The 20,986-nt window shown below is 40.1% G+C and overlaps 1 protein-coding gene across 2 annotated transcripts in view; it reads left to right on the top strand.

The window, feature by feature from the left end:
* IMPA2 (inositol monophosphatase 2) overlaps positions 1–18,314 on the top strand; it is a 67,201-nt gene extending 48,887 nt beyond the window's left edge. For both annotated transcript variants that reach the window (XM_045850389.1, XM_045850391.1), the window contains 3 exons: positions 15,435–15,543; positions 16,290–16,441; positions 17,761–18,314. In XM_045850389.1, the coding sequence (XP_045706345.1) occupies positions 15,435–15,543; positions 16,290–16,441; positions 17,761–17,876 (377 nt within the window). In that variant the 3' untranslated portion in view covers positions 17,877–18,314. The remainder of the gene's footprint in view (positions 1–15,434; positions 15,544–16,289; positions 16,442–17,760) is intronic.
* The last annotated feature ends 2,672 nt before the right edge of the window (positions 18,315–20,986 follow it).

Genomic DNA, 20,986 nt, shown 5'->3' with positions numbered 1-20,986 from the left:
TCATTGCTTATTTCTGTTTTTGGAGTTTTGATCTGTTCTTTCATTTGAACCATATTTTGTCTTGGCACAGATGTTACATTTTAAGGGGCAGAACCCTAGGTACTTGCAAGGGCAGCAGAACTCATTGTGTTGTGGTGCTATATGTGAGGGTGGTGCCAGAGAGGGAGTACTGCTGCTTGCTCAGCTCTGGGCCAGTGTTCAGTCACTTCCCCCGTTACCCACAAGTAAATTGGGTCCTTCTGGTGCTGATTCCTGGGTGGGTGGGTGGGTGGGTTTGTGTACATTCTGGGACTCTCCAACAAACTCTCCTGTGAGGCTGGGAGTTTTTCCCACCACCACAACCTGCACAGGTTTTTGCAGCCAGAGGTTTTGAGGCTTTCTTTTCTTGCACTGGAACCCTGGGTTGCAAAGTCTTTCTTGCTCCCCAGTTATTCTCAGTTTATCCACAGGCAAATGTGGGACTACCTGGTCCACCAGCCACTGCCTCACCCACTCGGTCCTCCAGCTACTGCCTTGCCTGGTGCATCCTTTCCGCCCCAGCTGCCCTTCTCCACACCTCCTACCAGTCTGAATTAATGTTTCATCTTTAACTCCTTGGTTGCCTGATTTCCATACAGTTCAGTTTTCTGGCAGTTCCAGCTATTTTTTGTTTTTAAATTTGTTGTTGTCCTTCTTTCCATTGTGTGAGGAGGCAAAGTGTATCTACCTATGCCTCCATCTTAGCTGGAAGTCCATTGCCCATTTTTTAACTGGGTTGTTTGTTATGGTGTTGAGTTTTGTAAGTACTTTATACACTTTGGATATTAACCCTTTATCAGATGTATTGACAAATATGTTCTCCCATCCTATGGGTTTTCTTTTTATTTTGTTGAAAATTTCCTTTGCTGTGCAAAAACTTTAGTTTAATGTAGTCCCATTTACTTATTTTTTCTTTTATTTCCCTTGCCTGGGGAGATATATTCAATAAAAAATTGCTGTGAACAATGTCTGTGATTTTGCTGCCTATGTTTTCTTCAAGGATTCTTATGGTTTGGGGTCTAACATTTAAGTCTTTGATCCATTTTGAATTTATTGTTGTATGTTGTGTAAGAGGGTGGTCTAGTTTCATTTTTCTGCACATATCTGTCCAATTTCCCCAACACCATTTATTGCATAAGCTATCACTAGCCCATTATATGTATTTGCTTCCTTTGTTGAATATTAATAGACTATAAATATCTGAGTTTATTTCTGGGCTCTCTGTTCTATTCCATTGATCTCTGTGTCTGTTTTTATGCCAGTACCATGTTGTTTCAATTACTATGGCCTTATAATATAGTTTGATATTAGGTAGTGTGGTTCCTCCAACTTTGTTCTTCTTTCTCAGGATCGCTGTTGCTATGTGAGGCCTTTTGTGGTTCCATATAAATTTTTGAAATATTTGTTCTACTTCCTTGAAATACATCATTGGAATCTGGATAGCAATTGCTTTGAATCTATAGATTACTTAGGGTAGTATGGACATTTTAATTATGTTAATTCTTCCCATCCATGAACACAGTATGTGCTTCCAATTATTTGTATCTTCTTCAATTTCTTCAGTGTCTTATAATTTTCCTTGTGCAGGTCTTTTACATCCTGGTTAGGTTTATTCCTAGATATTTTATTCTTTTTGTAGCTGTTGTGAATGGGATGGTTTTCTTAATTTCCCTTTCTGTTAGTTTGTTATTGGCATATAAAACTGCAGCTGATTTCTGCATATTAATTTTGTATACTGCTACTTTGCTGAATTCATTTATCAGTTCTAGTAGTTTCTTGGTGGAATCTTTGGGGTTCTCTATGTATCTCTAGGTATCTTGTCATCTGCAAATAAAGACTTACTTCTTCCTTTCCAATTTGGATGACTTTTATTTCTCATTCTTATTTGATCACTGTCACTAGGACTTCCAGTAAAATGTTAAGAAAGGTGAAAGTGAACATCTTTGTCTTGTTCCCAATCTTAAGGGAAAATACTTGTAGTTTTTGCCCATTGAGTATGATGCTGGCAGTGGGTTTTTCACATAAGGGCTTTATTTTGTTTAGGTATGTTCCCTCTATTCCCATTTAGCTGAGAGGTTTGATAAAAAATGGGTGTTAGGTTTTATGAAAAGCTTTTTCTGCATCTATTGATATGATCATGTCGTTTTTATCCTTCATTTTATTTATGTGGTGAATCACATTTGTTGGTTTGCGAATGTTGTACCAACCTTGCATTCCTGGAATAAATCCCACTTGATTATGGTGTATGATTTTTTTATGCATTGGTATATTTGGTTTGCTAATATTTTGTTGAGGACTTTAGCATCTATGTTCATCAGGGATATTGGCCTATAATTGTCTTTCTTTGTAGTATCGTTACCTGACTTTGGTAATAGGATAATGCTGGCTTTGAAAAATGAGTTTGAGAGCCTTCTCTCCTCTTGAATTGTATGAAACAGTTTGAGAAGGAGAAGTGTTAGTTCCTCTTAGAATGTTTGGTAAATTTACCTGTGAAGCCATCTGGTCCAGGGTTTTTTTTTGTTGGTTTTTTTTTTTAATACTATTTCAATTTCATTAGGTGTAATCTGTCTGTTCAGGCTCTCTGATTCTACCTGGTTTATTTTTGGAAGATTGTATGTTTCTAGGAATTCATCCATTTTGGCCAGGTTGTCCAGTTTATTGGCATATAGTTGTTCATAATATTTTCTTACAATCTTTTGTATTTCTTTACTGTCGGTTGTGATTTCTCTTCTTTCATTTTTTATTTTATTTATTTTGGTACTTTCTCTTTTTTTCTTGATGAGTCTCATTGAAGGCTTGTCCATCTTGTTCTTCTTTTCAAAGAATCAGATCTTAGATTCATTGATGTTTTGTATTATTTTTATAGACTCTTTCATTTATTTGTGTGCTGATCTTATTTCCTTCTTTCAGTTACTCTGGGCTTTGTTTGTTTTTCAAGTTCCTTTAAGTGTGAAGTTAAATTGTTTATTTGAGCATTTTCTTCTTTTTTGAGATAGGCTTGTAATGCTATGAATTTCCCTCTTAGGATTGCTTTCCCTGTGTCCCACAGATTTTGGATTGTTGTGTCCTCATTTTTATTTGTATCAAGATATCTTTTGATTTCTTCCTTGATCTCATTGTTGACTCATTCATTGTTTAATAACATGTTACATAGCTTCCATGTCTTTGTGTGTTTTTCAGTGTTTTTCTTGTGATCGATTTCTAGTTTCGTAACATTGTGGTCAGAGAAGATGCTTGATATGATTTCAGTCTTCTTATATTTATTGAGATTTATTCTGTGTCCTAACATGTGGTCTATCCTAGAAAACATTACATGTGCACTTGAAAAAAATGTATATTCTGTGACTTTGGGGTGAAATGTGGTGGATACTAGCCAGCAATATCCATCTCTGCTGCAGATGCCCGTTGAAACATGAGAAAAACATACACAGAGACAACCAGGTCCTGTGGGGAAATAGGGACAGAACGGCCACTCTCTCTAGTGGAGAGCCCCTCGTCTCCATTCCCAAGCAGATTTTTATTGAGAATACAGACTTAGTTTGTGGATTTACAGTCTGGCAGAAAAGATCAAAAGAAGTAGGTGACTTACAAAAGTGCAGACAAAACCCCCGCTGTGATTCTGGGCAGAGCTTGGAATTTTATCATTTGAAAGGAGTAACAGGGCTCAAAGGGCAGTTTTGGTTTCCTGTCTATGCCTACAAATTCTAATCCAATAACATCTTCCAGCAAACAGATCTCACAGGATCTTGCATATTCTATGTCCCAGGCCTGATTACCCCAGGGGTCCACCATTTCTGGTCTGGACTGCACCACCCCTGCTATTTCTGCAGGCCTGAGTTAACAGAGGAGACAAAGGCAGCCAGGAGACTTGGATTTCCCAACTCTAAGAACAAGGACTCAGGCTTTGACAAAGCCAAGGGGGCAGGGGTTGATGTCCATCACCCCTTCATTTCCACAGCCCTGAATCTCTTCCCAGAAGCCTCCACGTGATCATGCCTGTCTTAGGCGATTCCCTCCATGGGAAATCTTACCCATCATTGGCTAACTGATCAAGCTTAGGAGGTTTAGGCGCAGAACAGGCAGCGTTCTTGCCAGGGAAATAAGTTTTTGTCTCCTTAGTGGCTCCTGGTCCAGAGGTCTCTCATTCAGCCTAAGTCATGGGGGGTTACAGTTTCCTGAGACCAGGCAGGGCAGTCCCCAACAGTGAAATGCTCTGAAAATGTCAATTAAATACATTTGATCTAGTGTGCTGTTTAAGGCTGCTGTCTGCTTGTTAATTTTCTGCCTGGAAGATCTCTCCATTGAAGTCAATGAGGTGTTAAAATCCCCAACTGTGAGTGTATTTTCCTTGGTCTCTCCCTTTATGTCCATCAAGATTTGCTTTACATATTTAGGTGCTCCTGTGTTGGGTGCATAAATGTTTACTAGGGTTATATCCTCTTGTTGGATTGTTCCTTTATCATTATGTAGTGTCCTTCTTTGTCTCTTATGATAGCCATGGTTATAAAGCCTATCTTGTCTGGTATAAGTACGGCTACCCCAGCTTTTTTTTTTCTTTTCCATTTGCATGAAATATCTTTTTCCCCCCTACTTTTAGTCTGTGTGTGTCTTTCAATCTGAGATGGGTTTCTTGGAGGCAGCATATATATGGGTCTTTTTTCTTATCCTTTTGCATGCTATCCATGTCTTTTGTTTGGAGCACTTAAGCCACTTATATTTAAGGTGATTATTGATAGTTATGTACGTAGTACCATTTTATTGTACATTGTTTTCCTGTTTTTTTTTCTTTAACTTTTCTGCTGCTGCATAAAGCAAGGCCTTTAACATTTGTTGCAGTACTGGTTTGACGTTAACAAACTCCTTTAGCTTTTTCTTATTTGGGAAGCTCCTTATTTCTCCTTCAATTTTACATGATAGCCTTGCTGGGTAAAGCAGCCTTAGTTGTTGGTCCTTGCTTTTCATCCCCTTGAATATTTCATGCCACTCCCTTCTGGCCTGAAATGTTTCTGTTGAGAAATCAGATGCCAGTCTAATTGGTGCTCGCTTGTAGGTAACTACCTGCTTTTCTCTTGTGGCTTTTAGTATTCTCTTCTTGTCTTTGAGCCTTGTCATTTTAATTATGATGTGTCTCAGTAGAGGCCTCTTTGGGTTCAACTTGTTTGGGATTCTCTGAGCTTCCTGAACTTCTGTGTCTTTTTCCTTCACCAGATTAGGGAAGTTTTCACTCCTTATTTCTTCAAATAGGTTCTCGATCCCTTACTCACTCTCTTCTTCTGCTATTCCCATGATGTGGATGTTGTTATGCTTCATGTTGTCTAAAATGTTTCCTAAGCTCTTCTCATTTTTTAAAATTCTTTCTTCTTTTTGCTGTTCTGCTTGGATATTTTTTCTACCTTGTCTTCCAAATCACTGATTCAGTGCTCTGCTTCATCTAACCTACTATTTATTCTTCCAATGTATTATTTATTTCAGATATTGTATTCTTTACTTCTGACTGGTCCTTTTTTATGGTTTCTATGTCCTTTTTTCATGCTGTTGAGTTTGTCCTTATAATCATTACTCTGAACTCTCTATCTTATAAATCACTTGCCTTCATTTCACCTAAGTCTTCTGAAGAATTCTCTCCTTCTTTCATTGGGAGATGTTTCTTTGTCTCCCTATTTTGGCTGCTGCTTTGTATTTTCTGCCTCAGTTGTTAAACTAATTAGACATTAAACTGGTCAGATGTTACTCTAATCCAGTTGTAATCAGCAGCCTGACTTAAGCATCACAGGGTGGACCTATTGCTTCCCCTCAGGCTGATGCCACTTGGAGAGGAGTGCTCTGCCTGAAAAAGATGGCTCCTGCAGTGTGCGGAGTGACTCAGCACAGGGATCCTGGTGGCTGTTCCTTCAGCTCTCTCCCAAGAGTTACCAGCTCCAGACTCTCCTCAAGCATCTCTAGTCCACTCTGCCCTCCCTCTGCTGGAGCCCAGGGTATATGGCTATAAATGAAATTTTGTATGTTGGTCCTTTAAGAGACTCTCTGCAACTCCAGCCATCTCTCCCTGGCAGACAGAAACCCTGTTGTTTTTCACAGCTGGACATTGGGTTCCTCCCCGGATTTGGTGCTGTAGGCTGGGGAGCCCAGCTTGGGGTCTAGACCCCACACTTCTTAGGGAGAACCCCTGGCTGCTGAAATATCCCTCTGTAACTTCAGCTGTGGCATGTGGGAACCCAGCCAACCCGCTCACACCTCCTCTATACTGCCTATCAGTCTTATTGTGGTGAAGTGGTTTCTTCTGTCCTTGATTATAAGGCTTCTCTCCAGCTGGTGTTCACCTGGTCATTCTGGATGATTTCTCTACAATTTAATTGTAATTCCAGATTGGTCCTGGCAAGAGGTTAGTATAGCTTCCACTTACTGCTCCACCATCCTTCCATCTTGGATCCTTCATGTAATGTATTGTTTTGATGTGTGAAGAAAATCTGACCACCCCCACACACACACACACACACACACATTAGTTGCATGTGAAATATAATGGCATATCAATGAACTTTCTTTGTACTCTGGTGCATTGAAATCCATTGGGCTGTTCTCTACTTTGAATGGATCTTTTGCTCATGGATGATTTTGTAATATACTCAGCTCTTTCAAATGTTGACGTTTAATTTATAAATACTTTAAAAGTCATACTCATTAATATCACCACTCTTCCTTTCATGAGAAATGTTTAGGTATTGGTTAGGTATCAAGCTACAATGGTGGATAGAAGTCTTCCCAAATTCTAATTTCTACTTGAAAGCTTGAATTCTGTCAGTGGTAATCTTGTCAGTTGAAGTGATGGGCAGATTTTATTCACTTTCAAAAAATATCTTCCAAATACCCATCTCTGAATAACTGTAGTTTATTGAGTTTCTAATCATACAGAGTATTCAAAAGACATGTATAGTACTTAGAGTTCAAGATTTAGTACAATTAGTAATTTTTATAACTTTATCATTGTTAAGTAAAACTGACATTTTCCCCAGTATATAAGTGTAGCAGAGAAGACTACAATGATTACTAAAACAGGTGAGGCCTTTCCTTGCTTTCTCTACCCATCATGCAAATATTAACACAATGGAAAAGGCAAATGTCTTAGCATTATTAGGAAATTTGCTTTTAACTCCACAGATTCCTAAAAGAAGCTCAGGGACCACACTTTGAGAACTACTCCAGTTGATTTCTCAGGAAGCTGCATGAGAACAATATTCCCAGACTTCTTACATGTTCATAAATTTATCAGTGGCCATTATACTTGAAAATCCATTTTTCTGCTAATAAAACACATGGCTCACATTTTCTTGTGTTAAATGCCTTAAATTGTTTCTGTCATCTTTTAGCATAAGCACATTATTTAAAAGTCTGCAGCTTTTTTCCCCTTATATGGGACTTTTAGTTTTTACCTAAAGACCCAAAGGTATTTTTTTTCTTTAGAGTACAGTAATTTTAATAGAGTGTTGTTTCTTCCAAGTCCATTTTCCTAGGTATATGGTATGTCCTTCCAATATGTAATTTTAAGTCTTTTTAAAAAATAATTTAGACCCTGGCTGGTGTGGCTCAGTGGTTAAACACTGTCCTGCAAATCAAAGGGTCGCCTGTTCGATTCCCAGTCTGGGCACATGCCTGGATTGTGGGCCAGGTCCCTGGTGGGGGTGGGGGAGGGGGGAGGAGCAAGAGAGGCAACCACACAATGTTTCTTTCCCTCTCTTTCTCTCTCCTTTCCTCTCTCTAAAAAATAAATAGGTAAAATATTTTTAAAAATAATTTAGGAGTTTTCTTGAATTATAGCCCTCAGTACTTGCTTATTTCCAAATTTGGTTGCTTAGATATTTGCCTTCCAGGTCTCTTATTATATGCACGAGTGGGAACCCCCACCCCCCCCCAATAGAATTTATCTTCTGGAGGGTAGGCCTCTTGTAATATAGGCTTCCCTCACTAGGTGAGTATTCTAGGAACCTATCTGTATCAGTGTACCAGCTAGTGTTGTTGTGAGAGGCTGCATTTGACTTCAGTGAATATTTTTTTTAAGACTTTCAATGTGTTTGCCCGTTTCATGATGGGTGATTTATGAACACACCTGCCCACACCACTCTAAGTATTCAGCAGTTTTTCACCAAAAATAGCATGACCCCAGTGCCCCACCCTCCTTATTCACCCGATCTCACCCCGAGGGACTTTTTTTGCTTCCCTGAATGAAAAACATCCTCAAAGGGAAATGTTTTGCTGGTGTGGAAGAGCTAGAACAAAAAACAGCAGAAGCACTAAAAGGCATCAAAATCAAAGGGTTCAAAAACTGTTTTGAGCAGTGGAAAAAAGTCTCAATAGGTGTATTGCACTAAATGGAGAGTACTTTGAAGGTGACTGGAGTTTAATTATGTAAGAATAAATAGTTTTTTATAAATAAATTCTGGATTTTGGGTGGCCTGTTGCATGTATGTTGGGTCTTTTCTGCTTAACCTTGTCTTTATCACTTCCTTTTGAATCCTTTTCATCTATTTCATCAGGTTTTTTATGTATTTTATTGATTATGCTATTACAGTTGTCCCATTTTCCTCTCTTCATTCCCCTACATCCTGCACACCCTCTCCCACCCATATTACCCCCCTTTAGTTCATGTCCATGTGTCATAAGTTCTTTAGCTTCTACATTTCCCATACTATTCTTGCCCTCCCCCTGTCTATTTTCTACTTACCATCTATGCTACTTATTCTCTGTATCTTTTCCCCCTCTCTCCTCCTCCCACCCCGCTGTTGATAACCCTTCATGTGATCTCCATTTTTGTCATTCTGTTCCTGTTCTAGTTGTTTGCTTAGTTTGTTTTTGTTTTTGGTATGGTTGTTAATAATTGTGAGTTTGCTGTCATTTTACTGTACATGTTTTTTATCTTCTTTTTCTTCGATAAGTCCCTTTAACATTTTATGCAATAAGGGCTTGGTGATGATGAACTCTAACTTGACCTTATCTGAGAAGCACTTTATCTGCCCTCCCATTCTAAATGAAAGCTTTGCTGGATAGAGAAATCTTGGATGTAGATCCTTGCCTTTCATGACTTGGAATACTTCTTTCCAGCCCCTTCTTGCCTGCAAGGTCTTTTTTGAGAAATCAGCTGACAGTTTGATGGGAACTCCTTTGTAGGTGACTGTCTCCTTATCTCTTGCTGCTTCTAGGATTCTCTCCTTCATTTTTACCTTGGCTAATGTAATTATGATATGCCTTGCTGTGTTCCTCCTTGGGTCCAACTTCTTTGGGACTCTCTGAGCTTCCTGGACTTCCTGGAAGTCTATTTCCCTTGCCAGATTGGGGAAGTTCTCCTCCATTATTTGTTCAAATAACTTTTCCACTTGTTGCTCTACCTCTTCCCCTTCTGGTACCCCTATCATTTGGATGCTGGAATGTTTAAAGATGTCCTGGAGGTTCCTAAGCCTCTCCTCATTTTTTTGAATTCTTGTTTCTTCATTCTTTTCTGTGTGGTTGTTTCTTTCTCCCTTCTGGTCAACTCCACTGATTTGAGTCCCAGATTTCTTCCCATCACTATTGGTTCCCTGTGCATTTTCCTTCATTTCACTTAGCATAGCCTTCATTTTTTTCATCTAATTTGTGACCAAATTCAACCAATTCTGTGAATATCCTGATCACCAGTGCTTTGAACTGTGCCTCTGATAGGTTGGCAATCTCTTGGTCACTTACTTTTGCTTGCTGTGTAGCTTTGATCTGTTCTTCCATTTGAGCCATTTTTTTTGTCTTGTTGCGCCTGTTATGTATGAGGGGCAGAGCCTTAGATGTTCACCAGGGCAGGGCAACCCAGTCCCTGGCTTGTGACGCTGTATGTGGGGGAGGGATCCAAGAGGGAACAATGGTGCCTGCTCTGCTCTCCATTGGATTTCAGTCCCTTCCACTGCTTTCCCCAAGAAAACTGGTCCTTTCTGGTGCTAATTCCCATGTGGGCGGGCTTGTGCACATTCTAAGACCCTGTGGGTCTCTCCAACTACCTCTCCTGTGAGGCTGGGAATCTCTCCTTGCACCTCAACCCCCACAGGTGTGTTCAATCAGTGCCCCGAGGATCTATTTCCCCGAGCTGAGACCCTGGGTTGCTAGCAGTGCCTTGCTTCACAATCGCTGCCTTGCTGGGTCTGCCCATTGCCATCCCATGCCTGGGATCTTCCAGTTGCCGCCTGAGAGCCCAGGGTTCGCCCGCTGCGGTCTTGTGTGCCCCGGGGTGCCTTACGTGCCTGGGGCCACCTCTCTTTGTGCCTGGACCCCTCTCCGCCCAGCTGCCAGAGTCTGCCCCCCTACTGGTCTGGATGAACGTGTCTATTTTAACTCCTTGGTTGTCCGACTTCCATACAGTTCAATTTTCTGTCAGTTCTGGTTGTTTTGGGGTTTCTTAATTGTTGTTGTCCCTATCTTGGTTGTGTGAGGAGGCACAGAGTGTCTACCTACACTTCCATCTTGGCCAGAAGTCCCTATTTCACCAGTTTTTAGAATCTTATTCATTCTTTATTTTTTGTAAAGCACAATACATTAGGTTATTTATTCTGTATTTCTTCAATTTAATGTTCTCATCTGAAATATTTTCTGATTCTTTACTAAGTTCTATCTCCTCTACTTTGAGTTATGGCGCTGTCTTTTCATATATTCTTTCTTTTTTATTTTTTAAAATTTTTCAATTACCATTGATACTCAGTATTATAATCTTTATTTCTTTTACATAAAGCTATTTCTGTCTTGTGGACAAATCTTTCTGGAATTCTTTGATTGACTGGAAAGATTTTTCTGCCCCTAATTCTTTTTTCTTATGATAATTGTGTATGGGATTTAACCATGATTTTTTTCCTTTTCCTTTTTTCTATTAGAAATCTGCATTCCTAAACTTGTGGTGGGGGGAGGGTTTGAGACAGTTTTTGTACTTTCACAGCTCTAGAGGTCCCTTTTTTGTTTTTGTGAAGTGTTCAAAAAACCCACATCCCATACCAGGGACCCATGAATTGATGTGCACACAACTCCTCTCACATTGGCCCAGGCTGGTTTCCAGTGAGTGGCTATTGGTGATTTTGAGGTTCTCCTGTTCTAAGGTCCAATATATGCTAGATGGTTCTCTCCTCCTGATGTCACAATGCCATGTGGTCTTGAAGCTGCTAGAGGTTTGCCACACCCATTGTTTTTTGCGGTTTGGCTATACCTTGTCAATACAGGTTTGTTTGTTTTTTTAAGATAATATCTATAGTTTTGTCTTTTGCTCTCCTAGTCATTCTGTCTGTTTTTATCAGAGGATGTTTAAAGAGGTTAAAATCTATATGGGTTGTTGCATAGATTTCCAATCCTGTCTTCCCCAGGAGTCTAAGCAATACTCTTTTTTTTCCAAGTTGTTTGCTTTTTAAAATTAACTTCTTAAGGTGAAAATCAAATAACATAAAATTAATAATTTCAAAATGAACAATTCAGTTCCAGTGTGTTCACAGGACTGCACAATTGCATTCTCCAAAGTAAAACCCTGCACCCATTAGGTACTCTCTCCCCGACATCCCCTCTTCCTACTCCACCTCCAACCACCAGGCTTCATTCTTAGTTCTTATGTTTCTAAGTTAAATAAAGTTAAATTTTATTTTTATGTTAATAGCTTGTAATGGTTTCTAAGAAGTCTGAAAAAATTAGGACATGTGTATAAAAATACATGCTGGTATAAGTGTTGTTTCAGGAGCTTTACATTCAGCAAAACCAGTTAGTGCCCAGGGGGGTATTTCCCAGACTTAAAGCACAATCGCCTCTTTCTCCATGAATACATATCTCAGTGTATACACACACCTTGCTTCCCTTGCCTTTAAGTTGTAAAATTTCTCTTTGATACTCTGGGTATTTTTAACTAACTGCTCAACTAGAAAAAGGGTTTTCAAAACTACTGGAAGTCAAACTATTGGGCTACATTTTTTCACCCTAAATAAAATCTGTTTATTGAAAGAGTATACAGAGATGTCCTACTTCAAAATCTATTAGTATTGTTTGTGGTAAAATATGCAATATATAATACAAAATTTGCCATTTTAGCCATTTTAAGTGTATAATTTAGTGGTATTTATTACATTCACCATGTTGTGCAGCCATTACCTCTGTACCCATTAAACAATAACTCTCCATTCCCAAGAAACACACCGGCAAAGATACAGAATATTTTAAATTAAAAATATAATTAGCACTAGATTAAAAACTAAAATGTTATGATAAACATTGGATTAATGCTAATAAAATGCAGAAATCATAGTAGTTGTATATATTCAGGAATAATCATAATGTAGGAAGATGGTAAATAGAAGAGATTTATAATTTTTCCTTATCTAGAACAAAATGAAACAGTAAAGCATTTTGCCTGCAGGTGGCAGCACTGAGACTTCTTTTTTTCTCTCTTCTTGATTTCACTTGGGGAAAAAATGTTTTAGCAAGAGTGAGAAAGAATAGATACATTGCAGCTAGAAAAAGAGGAAGGTACTGGATACACAGATATCTTTTCATGAATTTAAAACTATGGAAAGGAACCCCTTTTACATATCACCAGACAAGCTTGAGTTTAAGTCTGGGTCCCCCTGCTTAAGGGCTACATGACTTCAAGCAGGTCACTTTTCTGAGCTTGGTCTCCTCAGTTGTGAAACAAGGACAGTGAGACAGTGAACATAATGGAGGACTGAAAGCATACATGGAAGTGTCTGGAAGAGAGTAAGATGTGAACAACTGTTGTTTCCATACTCTGCTTAATTTCCCTTGTGAAATAGTCCGATGGCACTTAGTTTGAAAATTCCTGCTCTTTCTGCACCAGCCCTGCATGTAGGGGTGTCTGCTTGTCTAGGCTGACACTCTGGGGACTTTCTCTCTATTCACACTACAGCCAGGCTCTCCCTCTGATAAGGGCAGATTGGAGTAGGCCTTAGCCTGAGCAGTAGTCAGTCACATTGTATGAACCTGATTAAAAGTATCTCCCTATGGAAATTGATTGTCTGACTTTCTATTCCCTGGAGGGAAATCTTCAGTGTCTTCTGTAATTATCAAAATCTGAAATATGCACACTCTTTCATTCAGAAATCCTACTTATATTAATCTATCCTGAAAAATATATCAACATGACTACACAAATCCACACAGAAAAAGAGATAACATTGTTTACAATAACAAGACTTAAAAATGTTTATCTGGGGGGATGGTTAAACCACTTCTCCTATTGGTTAGAATAACATTCAATTGTTACAAGTATAGAAGGATGGTAAAAGGTGTACTCTATATTGTTGTATCAAAAGAGCAAGTAACGGAATAACCTGTAAAACTATGTTTTAAAATATGTTCATGCCCTAGCCAGGTAGAGCGTGGTTGGAGCATTGTCCTGTACACCAAAAGATTACAGATTCAATCCCCTGTCGGGGCACATACCCAGGTTGCAGGTTCAATCCTTTCGATCCGTGGTCATGGCACATGCAGGAGGCAATCAGTGGATGGTGTTCTCTCACATCATTGTTTCTCTCTCTCTCCCCCTGCCTCTCTCTCTCTCAAATCAATAAACATATCATTGGGTGAGGATTTTTAAAATGGTAAAAATAGAATGTTCATGTACACTTGTGGGTATATGTAAGATTTGAAGTTAGGTAAAGAAATTAGAAGTACGATTAGGCCAGATGCCACTGCAGCTTCACTTCCATTTTCTTCCCTGGCCTCCTCTGAAACTACTCATCTTGCTTCCTTGTTTTCCCTGGCAAAAATAACATGCATACTATCTAATGTCTTTTTTATTTTTAATATAATGGGTATTCCCCAGATTGTAATATGTTATCATTCAAAGGAACATTTTTAGCTAAATATTTATAATTCAGAATTCATTCTCTCCAAAATAGTGTTGTACATAGTGATTAGATTCTTAAGCTAGCCAACAAAATTCTACTTAACGCAAAAATTCTTCTAATAAATTTTAAAATATTAGCAATTTAACAACCCAGCCCAAGCAAGAAGACTCTTATCAATATTTCTTTAATGCTAGTATTTGAGAAAAAGTGTTCATTGGTTCAGTAACTATGTATTGAATGTCTACTGTGCCTGGCCCTGTGGATATCTTTTTCTTCAAAAGAAGTATATTTTTCCAGGGAACATACCATCTGAGTTTATAGCCTGGGTGCCAGTGTTAACTGGGTCCTGCCCATGGCGGTCATGGAGCTGCCTGGTGCCCTCACTTGTTGGGGGCAATGCCGGTGCACTCTCACTGCACATGTGGGAAGTGCATTAGCTCAGCTTTAGTGCTGGGTGTGCCTGGTGAGGAATGATTCAGACCTCCCAAAGGCAGGTAGCTTCGATGTGGAGCCAAGTGGTTTTTCAGGGAGTGTTTAAAGTATAAAATGAGAGCATCTGACATAAGAAAAGGGAGAAATTTGGTACAGATTCTGTCTGAGAGGAGATTGCCTTCTCACAGTCATCTGGTCCCTTAGAGATGACTTTGCAGATTTCACTGAGAGAGTAGGCCCATTGAATGCAATTAACTTGTGAAGTATGTGTTCCCTCCACTTCATAAAGTGGCTTTGTTGTGTTATCTGAACGTACCTGGTGTGGCTGGCTGATTATGCCTGAGCAACAGGCCTGAAGAGACATGACAGACTAAATTTGGTTGTGTTTGGGTATGTGGCCAGGCAAGGACAAGCTGCTTGTGATCCCCCACCAGTGAGTCAGGCACAGGAAGGGAGCCCAGTCACGTCCCTCCATGCCCATGGGCCAGCTTCCTGGCATAGGCAGTCCTCCAATCCCATCACAGGAACTGTGGGCTTAGCATGAGCACCTCACTGCTCTGTGCCATGGAGGCCACACAGCTACAGCATTGGTCTTTATACTGAGGTGGTTACTCCTGAGGACTCTCCAAAGATGTTACTTAAAAGTTGCTTTATCCACAGGGATAATGGTATTTCCATCTTTTTGATCCCAGCACAAAGAATGGCTTTGAAAGACAGATTTAATTGATGAGGCATTTTTTTCCTTCAAACATTGGGTGGTCCTGGTTTGGAATCATTTTGTTTTTATTTGTGATCAAATGATGGGGGCTTTCATAAGACACCAAACCTTTCTAGTTCTCATACTAACTGTTCCTGAAAAGAGAAAACTGAAAAATCTGCTGCCTCTGAAATCTGAATCAGAATGCAGCTTTAAAGGAATAATGATCAAATAGAGTATAAATTTTGTTTCTCTGTTAATTGTGTCCTTACTTTTCAACATTGCTATCAGAAAAACTTTATAGCATAAACCACTCTCAAAAGGTACTTATTCTAGAAGGAATGAGACTCTGATATTTGACGTTTGCTTCAGGGAAAACCCCGACTCTTCAGTTAGAACCAAGACTTGATTTTTCTGATTATGGGACATTTTTTCTATTGCAGATCTTTCAAAGGCCTTGGTTCTAACAGAAATCGGTCCCAAACGTGACCCTGCTACTCTGAAATTGTTCCTGAGCAACATGGAGAGGTTACTCCACGCCAAAGCTCATGGGTATGACTTTTCAGTTCCTGGAACACCCTGGGGCCAAGAAGGAGTGTGCCAAACACAGTCTTGCTACAGACTCCCCGGGGGCTGAAAGAGAAAAGATCCCTGTGACAGGAACACATGCACCCGTGCTGAGGCCCAGGGTAGCCACGTGGTGCTGCATCGTTCAGTATGGGAGCTCATGGAGCCAGCTGTTAGGAAACAGATAGGGGATATTTGTTCCTTTCTTAGCAACTTGGAGAAGCCATGGAACTGATCTCAAGCCACCTGTCCAGCCCATTCTGTGTGTGCTTAGAGCCCTTCCTAAATGATGTTTCTCTAGTAAACATTTAGGAAAATAAATCTGAGTCCGACTGAATACTCTTTATCTCCCATCCTGCATCTAGGTGTGTGCTATAACTACTGGCCACATGAGGTGATTTAAATTTAAGTTAAAGTTCAATATAGTTAAAAATTGAGTTCTTTAGTTGTGCTAGCCATATTTCAAGTGCCCTACAGCCACAGGTGGCTACAGCTACCACAGTGCAGAATGTTTCCATCTTTGCAGAAAGTTCAGTTTGGCAACACTGCGCCAGACTCTAGATTTGAATGTAGAGTTTGTTGGTAGAAGCCCCGTAACTCATTTTTAATGACCAGGAATGCTCAGCAGAGGGAGTGACTTTGGTTGAAGTAATCATGCACACTGTTTAAGAGCAGTCCAATTTATGCACAGTGCCACTCACATGTGTATTGCTCTCTTCCCTCTCTTCTAGGGTCCGAGTGATTGGGAGCTCCACCTTGGCGCTCTGCCACCTGGCCTCAGGGGCCGCAGATGCCTATTACCAGTTTGGCCTGCACTGCTGGGACCTGGCTGCTGCTACTGTCATCATCAGAGAAGCAGGCGGCATCGTGATGGACACCTCAGGTGAACCCATCTGATCCTTAGCTTGCCCTCAATCACCAGAGTCATGACAGCAGAAACGAGACTGAGTAACACCTCCAGACTGAACATCCCTCACTTCCTTCTCTACTGATGAGAGGGCATTGGAAAGGCAGTGGTCCAATGCCTTGCCACCCTTCCTACCTTCCTACTCTGTGCCTCTAGACATGAAAATATACCCTAGGATCAGAATATACCACCACTCCTTTCCATTTACATAACATTTGACAGTTTTCTACGCACACAATCCAATGATAATGGCAGAGCAGGCACTGTGCTCCCCAGTTGACGAAGAGGAGGCTAGTACCCCCATGGCCCAGTGGCTCGGCATTGGATCAGCATGGTGTACAGTGTGGGTATCCTCTGAGGATCTGAAAGATGACCTGTTACTTCTGCTTTGAAGTTATCTTGTCCCAGTGATTAACCCCACTAGGCAAATCTGACCCCACTTAGCATCGCTGCCCCTGTTACATCCACTTAGCTTCAGGAAGATCGCTCACCTAATATTTAGGAGTAACCCGTCAGAGGCTGTGTGAATTCTTTTAGATCTCATTCTCTCCTAGCTTTGTAGACCCAAGCTTATTAGCAGAAACACTGGGGCTCCCTTTTAACCATTGGGTATCTACAAGGGGTATTTGGTCATTTGATTTCTACTTTTTTCCTCTTTCTCCTTTGAAAGACCTCAGTTGAGCTACAAGAGAAGTATAAAAGTGAAGAGGTATCAGCTTTTGATGGCAAGGCCAGGCAGACCAGTTTCAGATTAAAAGCCAGTCTGACACTGGATTTAACCACTCGAGCACACATGTGTGCACAGAGGGCTCCAGCAAGTCCATTAGTCGTGTGTGTGCCCCCAGTAGGACACAGGGCTTCTTTGTCCACCCTCAGCTGCCTGGTCCCCACAGCAACCTACTGGGTTGCCAGTCAGAAAGGCCAACTCATAGGGTCCCGAGTGCCACCCATACCGTGTAGAGGTTGAAAACTCCTCTCCTCTCTCCTGATCTAACTAATCATTGGAAGTTCAGTCCTGAATGTTGGGCCTGAAATTACATTCTCCCAATATAGCCTGCAGGACGGCATTGATTCATGGCACCTCCACTGAACTCATATTGGGGTGGAGCTGATGCTGAAAGGCATCACCCCTTTCTCTGGCCAGGCTCACGTCTAGACCACAATGTTTGTTTTCAGCCTTGAGCGAGGCCTGGAAGCTTTGTTTTCCTTGGAATGTGCACATGCTGAGTTATTATCCAAGACTGTTCTGCCCTCTCCAGTAACCCAAGTGCTCTCTTCTCCCCCTCTGTCCTCAGGTGGACCTTTCGACCTCATGTCCTGCAGAGTGGTTGCTGCAGGCACCCGAGAAATGGCTACGCTCATAGCTCAGGCCTTACAAACAATTAACTATGGGCGGGATGATGATAAGTGAAAGGGAGCAGAGGACGGAGAAGTGTGACCTAAGGACTGGTTCTTCCTGGCAGTGCTGAAGCTGGCAGCCCATCCCTGGGGAGGAAGCTGCCTTGAGCAGCTTGCACTTGAGTCAAGTTCCTTCATTTTTAACCACCCCGAAGGGAGGTGTTCTTCTACAGTGTCTGGCTCTCTGGTTAAACCCACATCTTTCACCAGGATTTGGTGTATAGCTGGTTTCTTTCTTTAACCTTCTCTAACCCTTTTCAAGTTAGTACAGTTTCTTCTATTAGGGCCAAAACCCAAATCTCATGATGTACATATTGATAATTAAGTCTTGATTTTTTTTCCCCAGAATGCAAATCTCAGGTAATAAGACTTTAGAACTGCTGAAAAAGCAGATTTGTTCTCAGGCCCTCCCCCATGGTATTTCAGAATGCAATAAATCAAAATAATAGCACTCTGCTTATCTGTTTCCCTTCATAAGTGTGTCACCTGTTTCCTGGAACAACACTCAAAATCCACAGCTGTAGATGTGTTCAAGATTCTAATGATGACTATTAGGAGGATAATACCAAGAGTCAGAAGTATTCTCCTTAACCAGGGTCCACATGTACCAAACCAGTTGGTAACAAGTCAAAGAATGAGTACATATACCAGTTTTTTTATACACTCATCTACTGATGGGCACTTGGGCTGTTTCCAGCACTTGGCTATTGTAAATAGCATTGATATGAACATTGGGATGCATAATTTCTTTTGAACTGGTGTTTCAGGATTCTTCGGGTATAATCTCAGCAGTGGGATCTCTGGGTACAAAAAGGCAGTTCCGTTTTTATTTCTTTGGGGAAATCCCAAAAGGCAGTTCCATTTTTATGTTTTTGAGGAAATTCCACATTGTTTTACACAGTGGCTACACTAATCTGCATTTCCACCAAAAGTACACTAGGGTTCCCTTTTCTCCACATCCTCACCAGCACTTGTTTGTTAATTTATTAATGATAGCCATTTTGGCAGGTATGAGGTGATATCTCTCACACCCGCCAAGCATTTGCATCTCTCTGATAGCTAGTGATGTTGAGCTTTTTTAAATGTCTGTGGGCCCTCTGTATGTCTTCCTTGGAAAAGTGTCTATTCAGTTCTTTTGCCCAGTTTTTAGTTGGATTGTTTGTCTTCTAGTGTTGTCATGTGAGCTCTTTACATATTTTGGAGATTAAACCCTTGTCCATTGTGTCACTAGGAAATATGTTCTCCCATGCAGTTGGTTTCCTTTTCATTTTGATGATGGCTTCTTTAGCTGTACAGAAGCTTTTTAATTTGATGTAGTCCCATTTGCTTCTTTTTTCTTTGATTTCCCTTGCCCTAGGGGATATATCAGCAAAAATATTGCTATGTAAGATACTTGAAATTTTACTGCTTATGTTTTCCTCTAGGATTTTTATAGCATCCCAACTTATATTTAAGCCTTTTCTTTATTTTGAGTTTATTCTGGTGTATGGTATAACATGGTGGTCTAGTGTCATTTTTTGTGTGTGTACTTGTCTAGTATTCTCAATACCATTTATTGAAGAGACTGTTTTTATTCCATTGTATGCTCTTGCCTCCTTTGTCAAATATTAGTTGACCATAAAGATGTAGGCTTATTTCTGGGTTCTCTATTTTATTCCATTGATCTGTCTGCTTTTATGCCAGTACCACACTGCTTTGATTACAGTGACCTTGTAGTATAGTTTGATATCAAGTACTGTGATCTCTCCAACTTTGTTCTTCTTTCTCAAGATTGTTGAAGCTCTACAGAGTCTTTTTTGGTTCCATATAAATTTTTGGAATATTTGTTCTACTTCTGTGAAATATGTCATTGGTATCTAAATAGGAATTGTGTTGAAGCTATAGATTGCTTTGGATAGTACAAACACTTTAATGATGTTAATTCTTCCAATCCATTAACACAGTATAGGTTTCTATTTATTTGTATCTTCATCAGTTTCTTTCTTTAGTATTCTATAGTTTTCCAAGTATAGGTCTTTTACCTCCTTGGTTTAATTTATTATAGGTACTTTGTTGTCTTTGTTACAAAGTAAATGGGATTGTTTTCTTAGTTTCTCTTTCTGATAGTTCACTACTGGTGTACAAAAATGCCATCGATTTCTGAATATTGACTTTGTAGCCTGCTACTTTGCCCAATTCATTTATTAGGTCAGGTAGTTTTTTGGTGGGGCCTATCAGGTTTTTTATGTACAATAACATGTTGTTTGTGAATAATGACAGTCACTTCCTTCTTTCCAATTTGAATGCCTTTTATTTCTTCTTGTGTATTCACTGTGGCTAGGACTTCCAGTACTATGCTGAATAAGAGTGGTAAAAGCTGACACCCTTGTCTTCTTCCTGATCTTAAAGGAAATGCTTTTAGTTTTTGTCCATTGCATATGATATTGGCAGTAGGTTTTTTATATATGGCCTTCATTATGTTGAGGAATGCTCCCTCTACTCCCACTTTGCTAAGTGTTTTTATCATAAATGGGTGCTGGATTTTATCAAATGCTTTTTCTGCATCTGTTAATGTGATCATGTGACTTTTGTCTTTCATTTTGTTTATGTATCATGTTTATTGATTTGCGAATATTGTACCATCCTTGCATCCCTGGAATAAACGCAGCAAGGATGTGGAGAAGGGGGAGCCCTAGTGCACTGTTGGTAGAAATGCAGACTGGTGCAACCCCTATGGAAACCAGTATGGAATTTCCTCAGAAAACTGAAAAATGGAACTGCCTTTTGGGATTGTTCTACTGTGGAAGTAGGGAGTAGGCTGGGTGGAGGAGAGCAAAGGGGAAAATACTGGGACAACTGTAATAGCGTAAACAATAAAATATCTTAAAAATAAAAATAAAAACACCTTAGCAAGAGAGCCTAGGGACTTTTGTTGTCAGCTGTGGCCTTAACAGTAGACTCAGCAATGGTTACCAGAGTTAAGGATAAGTTTCTGATCACATATTCGTTTGTGCTAACTCCAGGCCAAGGAAGAAGGGACCATCCAAATGTTGCCCATCACAGGGGTTAGCATCTGGTAGTAAGCTTTTTTTGGTTGGTAGTATACATTAAAGAGTGTGGACCAATGTTGAATTTCTGAAGTTT

Source organism: Phyllostomus hastatus, unplaced genomic scaffold (assembly GCF_019186645.2).
Source record: "Phyllostomus hastatus isolate PE091 unplaced genomic scaffold, TTU_PhHast_1.1 phas_contig_80, whole genome shotgun sequence".
NCBI lineage: Eukaryota > Metazoa > Chordata > Mammalia > Chiroptera > Phyllostomidae > Phyllostomus > Phyllostomus hastatus.
This window is presented reverse-complemented; position numbering and strand designations above follow the sequence as displayed.